Here is a 10,866-nt window from a genome sequence, read left to right on the forward strand (position 1 = left end):
TAGATATGTCACATTTGAAGAATTCCCAGCTGCCTTTACACCAAAACTATTTAACTCTCAATATTTGTCTCTACTGGAAAAATCTACAATTATCGCTCTTGGGGAGGATATCCATTATTAAAATGAATGTATTACCAAAAAGTTATATTTATTTCAAAATATACCGATAATTAGGACCCAAAGAATTTTTAAAGATCGGAACAAAGATTTGGCTAAATTCATCTCGCAGGGGGAAAAGGCAAGAATAAAATTCCTAAATTAAACAGATGATAAGAAAAGAGGAGGATTTGGCCTCCCAGATCTGAAATTATATCATAAGGCTTCGGGCCTCTTGCGGACAAAAGATTGGATGACACTAAATCAGGAAAAATTGCTGACTCTCGAATGACATGATTTAAGAGTGGTGTGGTATGGATATATTTGGTATGAGCAAATTAAGACAGAGAAGAATTTTGGAAATAATTTTTAAGAGCAGCATTAGTAAACATTTGGAATAAATATAAAAAGAGATTATATACTAAAACACCCCCTTGGATATCACCATTAGAAGAAGGTCAAAGAAGACTATTGGGATGGAAAGAATGGCCAACTTACCGAGATATTTTGACGAAGAAGACCAACTCCTCTGAATTAAAATCACAAGAAGAAATCAAAAAAAGATTTGGAAACAACTCCTGGTTTCAATACAGGCAGTTAAAGGAATACTATAATAAGGCTAAATTAATTGGTTTTTTGGGAAGAGAAACGTTTTGGCAGAAAATAATGAAGTCAGATAAGAAGATAATTACTAAGATTTATAAGAAATTATTAGAATGGTCAACAGAGAGAGAGAGCAGATTAAAGAGTGCATAATAAAATGAACCACTAATATTGGAAGATCAATTAGGCTGGAGGTGTGGGAAAACAATTGGAATAATACATTGAAACAAATATATCCATATTATTTAAAAGAAAATTGGCTTAAAATGATGTATCATTGGTATATCACCCCATCTAAATTAAGTAAATATTACAAAAACTTCAATAATAATTGCTGGAAATGTGAAAACCAAGAAGGAAGCTTTTACCATATTTGGTGGTCTTGTAACAAAGCAAATAAAAATTGGAAAATTATTCACAAAGAAATACAGATGATTTTAGATATTAAATTACAAATGAAGCCTGAATACTTCGTACTAGGATTTATAGATGAGAAGATGGAATCCAATAGAGAAGCCCTCCTTAATTCCTTAACGACGGCAGCAAGAACAACCTATGCTAAGTTGTGGAGACAGAAGGAAACTCCCACAGAGGAGCAATGGATAATGAAAGTTATGGAAGTAATGAATGTGGATGAATTGACCCAACTCTTAAATAGACATCATGAAAAACCAACAAAAAAGACAGACTTGCATTTATTTAGAGTTTACATGGAAAAAGAGAAAAGAGAGTGTTAATTATATAGCCAGTTTTACAATCAGAAGTCTATGCTGATAAGCTACAAAGCTGAAGAGGGAAAGACAAAATTAAAGACTTTGGAAGATTATAGTGGAACCCAATTTGGAGGAGCTTGGAAGTGCTATATAAACTCCTTTTTTCCCTTCTTTCCTCTCTCTCTTTTTCTTTTTCATTTTTCTTCTTTTTTTTTCTTTACCTCTTTCTGTTATTATCTTACTATCCATTAGTATGAATGACTTTTCTTTTTTATTATTTTATTTATTTTTATTATTATCATTATTTTTAATTTTTCTATTTTTGTATTATCTGTGATTATATTTTATGATGCTATCTGAAATATTCAATAAAAATTATTTTAAAAATGTTTGTCTCTACTAGTTTTTAGACATTTTGATCAACACCATATATTTATTGTGGAATCTGTTCATTATAAAAAAAAAATCTGTAGAATTAATGCAGTTTGATGCCCCTTTAACTGCCTTGGTTCATATTATGGAATCCTGGGATTTGTAGTTTGGTAAAAACTACAGCTCTCTTGATCCTATAACATTGGGCCATAACAGTTAAATTGCTATGAAACTACAGTAATTCTTCAGAGTTGATTCACCCCTGATTGCAGATATGTGGTAATTCCTAGATGGAGAATGTTCAAGTCTACAAGTTTCACATCTATCTGTTAAACTGGCCCTTCAACAACAGATATTTTGTAGGATTCTTTACAAACAATTGCTGCTTATCTCTTTCTAATTACTGACAGTACCAAAAAGACTGTAGGCTTCTGTGCCCTCGGGGAGATAGGGCAGGATATAAATAAAGATCTATATTATTATTATTATTATTATTATTATTATTATTATTACCCATGCTTACCTGTAGAAACTGTTGTTTGCAGGTACACTAGGAGGGCTCTTGTAGCAATCACTGCCCACCATAGGGAGGTTGCCATAGGTCTTGAAATAGCTCTCTGCTCCGAGAGCTATAATAGCCACACCATCCCGGACCTTTTGCCTCAGGCTCATTTTCCAGCTCTCCGTGACCACACTGATGAGGCCAATAGGGAAAGAGGTAGGCGGGACATCCATGTTGCCTACTGCCAGACTAGGCACAATCCAAATGTAGCCAGGCCCAATCAAACCAGCCTCCTCTGCCATTTGAAAGAGATATTCAGCTTCTTCTCGTGAGCAATACACAATCATCACCTGAGCATCGATCTGACGCAGCAACCTTTGGATTTTGGAGTCTGTTTCATCTTGGGTCATCTCAAAAGTCAAAACATCCTGGATCTCCCAGCCAAAATAACTGGCATCTGTGAAGGACCGTATAACGTCCAAAAATACTGTGTATCCTGGATATAGGCTGGTGATGACTGCAAAGGAACTCCAGTCATATTCCTCCAAGACTTTGAAGATCACCTGTATCTGCTGTTCAATTGAGACCCCCAGTTGCAGAAAGGCAGAGCCAGGCTCCTGTAAAAGGGGGAGAGATTGAATGAAAACTGCCTAGATAATGAACAGTCTACAAACCTTGACTTTGTAACTTCCTAGATGAGAATGACTTCAGGGAGAAAATTATAAATGCCACCAACTGAAGATTGTCTTTCTGATTTTTTCTACCAACTCTGATCCATCTCTTTCGGGTGCTGCTGCTGGAAAGCTGTCCCGATTCTAATGACCGTTCTTTAATTTTCCTCGCCTTTTACACAAATCTTTGTTCTATGGTGTGTGCATGGGTACACAATCTGCAGCCATGAATTCACACATGGTACAAAACTATTCCCCTCAGAATATCCCATCAGCAAATGATTTTGCTATTTTATATGCAGGACATCATTGTACCATATATAGTAGGACCTGAGCATTCACAGATTTTGGTACCCACAGAGGATCCTGGAATCAAACCTCAGTGGACACCAAGGGAAAACCAACACCAATTGCAGCTGAACTGGAAAGAGACTTAGAAAAAGTATAAATGTTTGAGTTATCATTTCTTTTATTGTAGTTAGTATAATGTCCCAATTGAGAAAAAAGGAGTCCATGCCAGATTTAAGTGCATGGCTTTAGTTAACACAAACCATATTTACAATTAATCATAGTTTAGGGTTCAAGATGAAATGCTAATCTGTTTTTAGTGGAAAAAAATAAAATGGGTGCACAAGTGTCTGATCTCTTCATGGCCTCCTGGGGAAAAGAAGGATGTGTGAGGCTGATCTGTTTGCATAATGTGTCTGGTTTTTTGTTTGTTTGTTTCATGTCAGGAGCAACTTGAGAAGCTGCTAGTAACTTCTGGTGTGAGAAAATTTGCCATCTGCAAGAACGTTGCCCAGGGGATGCCCGGATGCTTTGATGTTTGACCATCCTTCTGGAAGGCTCCTCTCATGTCCCCGCATGGGGAGCTGGAACTGACAGAGGGAGCTCATCTGCGCTCTCCCCAGATTTGAATCTCTGACTTGACGGTCTTCAGTCCTGTGGCACAAGAGTTTAACCCATTGTGCCACTGGGGGCTCCATGTCTCTGTGGACTTATGGCAACCCCAGGAATTTAATAAGCATGTCTTAGGCAAGGAATACTCAGAGGTGAGATTGCCAGTTCGCTTCTCTGAAATATAGCCTTTTGCACCTGGTATTCACTGGAAGTCTCTCATCCAATGATTAACCATGACTGACCTGGCTTAGCTCTTAAGATGAAATGGGATCTGGTACTTTTAGAGCAGTGGTTCCCAGTCTTCTTTTGACCAGGGATCACTTTGATCAGGGACCACTTGAACAGTGACCACTTTGACCAGGGATCACTCTCCAACATGAGCACCAAAAGGGTTATGAATCAGTTTTTGGTCAACTTTAGATTCAGTTTGGTTATTTGGGGTACTGATTCAGAAAATTGCATTGGATAGACCACTCTAGTTTCTGATACAGAACATGTGCCATCCAGTAGTCGCCATCTGCTCACCCACAGAAAACCATTTTCAATAATCTAGAGCTGATGTAGTAGTAGGAATCTTTCATGGGTAGTCCCCTCCCAACATCCCCGTTGCCTTGGCACTATAAAAGGGTTTCACAAGACCAATCACTCTCATTGCTGCGTGGTTTCGAGGCAACAGTGTAGTAATGGTGAGGCTGCGAACCATATTTTCGTTCTTGGGGACCACTGGTGGTCCACGGAACACAGGTTGGGAATCACTGCTTTAGTGTATTTACTAAAGTAATGTATAATTTAGCATTATATACAATTGAAAGGAAAGGTGTATTTTTTTGTAACAAAATTGAAAGTAAATTTGAAAAAAAAAAACAAGCCAGACATTTTCTGAGAAACTTTACAAATGCTGAGCTGATTCCAGCTGGAATTCTCCCATCAGGATTAACTTAAAAATAGAGTACTTAGAATATCTCCAAGGGAAATCCATCCGTTATGTCATAAAATATAGCTTTATACTATTGCAATTGCACCTTATTAAACTTAAACTGTATATTAAAATTAAAAACGAGCTCATGAACTCCGTTTACAATGATATAGGTAAATACATAAATAAAAATAATTTGGTTGTATACAAACAAAATTCTAACTTTTGATCATATTCAGCTACTTGCAAAACATTAAAAAAAAACAAACAAACAGAAAACTGTATTACCAGAAACTATAAAGCCTTGTCTTTTTCCTAAAAGGATATCAATGATTAAAATTGTTTGGACTGCTCTTTTCATAGCTTGATTGTGCCAATGTGTCATTTTGGATGAAGTGTTTCTAGATGGGGAGCTGAGTATGTATCTGACTGCAGAGAAGTATTTCCAATTGTCCCCTTGAAACAGTAAACACCGGACACTCAGAAAGGCCCCTCTGTGTAATCCATGCAGCATTTGTGACCTGCTGCTGACGCACGTCGTGCTGAGGAAGGAGCGGGGAGGAAAGAGGGAGGGAGCACAATATGGCCATCTCTGCATGTTTCTGAAAGGCATGCTTTGGGTGAACTTCCACTGGTATTGCCTTCGCCCACTGAGGGAGGCTCTATGTGGTGAAGATTTTAGACAATAACAACAACGTATTGTCGAAGGCTTTCATGGCCGGAATCACTCAGTTCTTGTGGGTTTTTTCGGGCTATATAGAACATGGCCATATAGCCCGAAAAAACCCACAAGAACTGAATAACAACAACCTTCTGTTCATTCAGCAATAATTTGAAGTTTTCCTTCTCCTGGTGCCTCTCTTTCCCTTACAATTGCATAGACTTCTCTTTTATGCATGTGAATGCCAGATTGTGTCCACACTGTACAATTATATCTTTCACTGCCATAGCAGTTCTCTATGGAATCCTGGCATTTGTAGTTTAGTGAGGGACTTAGAATTCAATAGTTCAGCAAAAGAGTTCTCTTGCAGGAAATCCTAAATCCCCCACCAACCTACAAATCCCAAAATTATAGTTTGGAGCCACAAAAGATAAAGTAGTACCAAATTGCTGTAACTATCAGATTAAGGCAGTGATAAGCAAAATATAGATTTTGATCCACTTGTCAGTTTTCGGATAACTTGCAGTAGATTGTCAAGGGTTGTAATTTTTAACTTTTTGATAATACAGCTAGCATTCTCTCGGGTTCCTCAAATTAAAGACAGTTTTGGAAGAATCTGGAAGTGGAGTTTATACAAAACAGTTGGTTTCTTTACAAGCGCAGTTCTAGCACTGAAAACAAATTCCAGGGCTGAACATGTGCTCAGAGGTAGCCTTCATTTAATTTTTAGTTTTTGAGCTTATATGGATACACTGGGGTCAGTCAGTGAACCCCAACAAACTTGTGGGAGTGGGGGGGGGGGTACAGTCTATCTTAAAATAGATCATAAGCCTGAGGTCTTCTCACACTAGTAGTAAGTCCCATTTGGATTACCTGTCTGGGAAAAATACATGAATTTGTGAAGATAGATAGTGGTGCACTTTGTTCCACACACATACACACACCTTAAGTTTCCCTCATCTCAGCTCCCATGAGTTGACCTAGCTGTGCTACACTGCTCAGGACAGCTCCCACCCCATGATCTCTTGCAGGGGTGGAACAAGGCCTCCCAAAGCAGAATTACTCAGTATGCCTCGAGGAACTGTTGTTGTTTTAGTTTTCTCTTGCATTTGAATTTTATTAAATTTATTTTTATTCTGAATGTGAAGAGATTTCAAAATATAGGTGGCAATAATTGTCATTGACATCACTGTCAATTCCATATCTTTTCCCTGAAACTGGGACTATATCCTGCATCACTGAAATGAGTCAGCAGACAGAAGTATACCCAGCATGAAGAGGTCTATGTCATACCTGTGTGTCATTTGGATGTCACAGGTGAGAAATTTATCAAGGCAAAGAAAGGTAGGAGATGTAATTCAGCACCAAAAAGGCTGAATACACCAGACCTTTAAGATTACTTTAAGAGGTAAACTTTGGACCTGGATGAATGGGATTTATCTTTTTTGGTTTCTCTCCTGTCTGGATTTTTAAAATTTTGAATCCATCCTCAATATGAATTGTTATGTGCCATCAAGTGCTTTCCAACTTATGATAACTCTTAAGGTGAATCTATCACAAGATCTTGGCAAGATTTGCTCCCACGTTTGCTGATTTTTACTGAAAGCAGACAAACGAAATTCTTACCCATCTGTACCTTCTGGAAAGGGTGTTTCCCAAAGGCCCTGCTAAGAGTGCACTGTAACACCACCATGGAGAGTGCCATCAAGATTAAACTTAGGAAGCTTTCTCAGTTGCCTTCTATTGAAGAGTCCAGACATGTTTCCCTGCATGTGCCTGCCTATAATACAGGTGAGGAAGTGAAGGAACCTTTATATGTACCAGATTTCTGCAGGATGAAATTAACAACCTTTTTACCTTCACTGTACTTTACCTTACTACCGTCATTTTAATCCATTTCTGATTTAGTTAGCTCTGGTGCCAAAACCAGGAAAAAGAAAATGTGGCTGGAACAGCTAATGGCAGTCAAATATTTCACCAGAAGCAGGAAAGGTTCATGACTTCTCCCTTGTGTGTTATTTCCCCGCTGATCCAAGACTGCCCAACGGCTGTACACATCAGTGCAATGGGCATGTGAATGATGGCTCCTTGTGTCATGTTTATCTACTACTCTGTGTGTAGGCAGAGCAGAATTACAGCCAATCCTGAGTTCACACAGTAATAATAATAATAATAATAATAATAATAATAATAATAATAATCTTTATTTATACTTGCCACCATCTCCCCAAAGGGGATTCGGGGCGGCTTACACGAGGCCAATCCTGATAAAACAATTACAATAGAATGAATACAAAGCAACAAAAATAACAACACAATAAAATAAGGCAATAAAATAAGTGAGCATAAGGACAAAACAGGACAGTGCAAAATACAGTAACAAACACACACAATGGGCGGATCAAATGTACACATAAAATGATAACACCCTGGATGAGATAACAATGAAAAAGATGAATTTGTTAGGAATGAGCTCATAGAGGATGGAACAGTGGAGTCAGGCCTTTAAAAAGGTGAGTGGAAGGGCAATATGAAGACAACTTGAGGGAGAAGACAACGGGAAAGAAATGTGTGGTCACTTTCCAAAAGCACACCGGAAGAGCCAAGTTTTTAGATTCATCTTAAAGGCTGCTAGGGTGAGAGCTTGCCTAATTTCACCAGGCAGTGAGTTCCAGTGAGGCCATTGGAGCCTTTGGACCTCTCTCATTCATAGGGTTGCCATAGATTGAAGATGACTTGACAAATGACTGTGACAACAAGTAGATGAAGCTACTTGAGAGAATGGCAACCTCTTCTTCCATTCCTTTCTCCCCCAGTGGACAGTCATGGAAACATACAGCATGACATTCCCCCTCCCACGGTGGATTTTCTTACTCACTCCCTACCATCCACCATCAGGCAATAAGTCATGTCTGAACTTTATGGGGAATTGGAAGAGGAAGAATCCAACATATACTTGTGTTGCTGTTTCTAACCAAATTGCTCTTGGTTGATACACATCTAACCAAGGACTTGTATCTTCCTGCAGTGTCTGTTCTCATGTAGCAAGTTATTCATCTAGAAGATTCTTGTCAGCATGCTGTTATGAACACTGACACAAACCCAGCTTGCAACTGAATGATTTGCTTGCTGTGCATGGAAGTAATCACCATGATGTGCTGCTTGAGTACACTGCTCATTAGTTCTTTCTGAAAACATGGACTATTGTCCTCAGTGAACATGAAAACATGCTGCATACATTCAATTCCATACAGCCATCAGGTTCCTAGAGATACAAGTCTGCACGAGAAAGCAGCCACGTGGGCCCTTTCTCATTTAGAGGCTGGAAGGTGTGAGGACACCAATAAACCAGCTGATTGTTGTTTTGCAGTCATGAGCAAACAGCAGCTGCCTCCCCCTCAGCAGGTTTGCTGGAGATCCAAGAGGAAAATGTCTGTTCTTTTCTTCTGGACTCTGCCTGGCATCTTATATCTTTCACTGGACAATAAATAGACACAGAACCCTCACTGAGCCACCAAATGGCTAAGAGAGGGCATGCCTTCCCTTTACAGAAATCTTTCAGGGTGTATAGAAAGCATTACAAAAACTACTCCTTGCACAATGATTATAAAAAGGACATATGCATGTGTGAAGTATATGCATGTGGTAACAGGATTCCAACCATGAGGGGTAGCAATGTATGGTCATCTCCATATATTGTTTTGTGGCACGTGTGGCCCTTCACGTATTGACTGTTTCCCCCCAACAGTTGCATAGCAAACAGAGTCAATCAAGAGGGATGATAAAAGCTAACAACCTCTGGAGGGAGGGCAGATGTTGCCAGTCCGTTTTATGCAGCACATGATGACATGGGAATAAGCACTTATGGGGTCAGGCAAGGACAAAGAGACTGACCCAAGGAGGTCTGTATGATTTGTAATTGTGCCTTGAAGAGGTTTTCCTCCCAGAAGTAGCACCCATGAGATTCTCAGTCTAGTCTTTATGCAAATAAAAACAAATTGTGCTGATTATGAACAAGGCACTGTTAAAGTTTACACATTTTCCTGTGAGCAGGTGACAGTAACTACCACTGACACGCTGTGCAGGCAAGCAAGCTAAAAATAATTACCCAATGCACCCTCCACCTGTAAGGAATCAAAGTACCCTGCGGCAGTCACTGCAGCGTACTTCCATGTGCCACTTGCAGGTGATTTAAGACACAACTGCTCCATGGCTGGGATGAAATATGGGGCTCCCAATAGCTCTGAAGGATCATGGGTTGTGTCTTTCTTTCTCATAACATTGCTCTGAACCTTATAATTCACTATTAGAGAAAATACACAATCATTTGTTGGTACTAATTCAGAATATCTAGTTCAGAAATCAATAAATAAACACAATGTATTGACAAAGCAATTGACCACAGACTTTCTCTTCCTGCACATGAAACAACGTAACCCATTTCCTCCCCTTTTCAGGAATATAAAAGACTCTCATTAGACTTCACATAATCAAAGGAGATTCATCCCATTTTAATTTCCTTGCCAAGGCAGTTTTCAGCAGCCAATAAATGATAAATGGTTGGCTAAACTGCAGAATGAAAATACAGAGTTCAAACACACTGCAAGAAACATCCACAACCTGAGGGAAGTGATGCTGATGTACAGTCAGCTTTCCACATTTACTGGAGTTAGGGGCACAGGATCACCATGAAAGTAGAAAATCCAGTAATAACAAACACTAGTTTTTCAAACCTGGGAGAACACCTCTCTAGGAATCTCTAGATCCTTCAGTATGACCTTACGGTCAAGTTCTGCTGGAAGTAGACCATAGACTCACACTGGAGGCTTAGGGCCCTTCCAGACAGGCCCTATATCCCAGGATCTGATCCCAGGTTTTCTGTTTATCCTAGATTATCTGGCAGTGTGGACTCATATAATCCAGTTTAAAGCAGAAAACCTGGGATCTGTTCCTGGGATATAGGGCCTGTCTGGAAGGACCCCTAGAGATTACATTTTAAACTATTAATATTCAAGTCTACAAAAGACAAACCTATAGATGTGTACAAGCAAAGTGTACATGCTGAGCATTTTTAGACAATACCCAACACAGGAATGTGCTGGACAGAGAGAACTATAACAAGTATAGCATAGCATGACAAATCTACCTTGGTTTATATGACTTTCTGCAGCATTTAAATTGGGAAAAAAATCTTATTATTTAATAGTTCCATCTATATCTGCCTGTCTTCCAATGAGCTCAAGGCAGTACAGCTGGTTCACCATCTACCCACTTTATCCTTAAAACAACGCCACAAACTTGTTTGAGGCATAAGCTTTATATAGGTCATAAGGTCCACAAATCTTATAGTTCTAGACTCTTCCTATCAGATGACAGACCGTAACAAAATTTATATCCTCCATCACCAGCACTCTCCCTCAATAATGAATCCA

General features: G+C 39.0%; 1 protein-coding gene across 1 annotated transcript in view; it reads right to left on the minus strand.

The window, feature by feature from the left end:
• The window catches only part of GRIN2C (glutamate ionotropic receptor NMDA type subunit 2C), a 97,551-nt gene that overhangs the window by 53,620 nt on the left and 33,065 nt on the right, over positions 1-10,866 (minus strand). The window contains exon 3 of the mRNA XM_060764727.2: positions 2,308-2,903. Within this exon, the coding sequence (XP_060620710.2) occupies positions 2,308-2,903 (596 nt within the window). The remainder of the gene's footprint in view (positions 1-2,307; positions 2,904-10,866) is intronic.

Source organism: Anolis sagrei, chromosome 2, assembly GCF_037176765.1.
Source record: "Anolis sagrei isolate rAnoSag1 chromosome 2, rAnoSag1.mat, whole genome shotgun sequence".
Lineage (NCBI taxonomy): Eukaryota > Metazoa > Chordata > Lepidosauria > Squamata > Dactyloidae > Anolis > Anolis sagrei.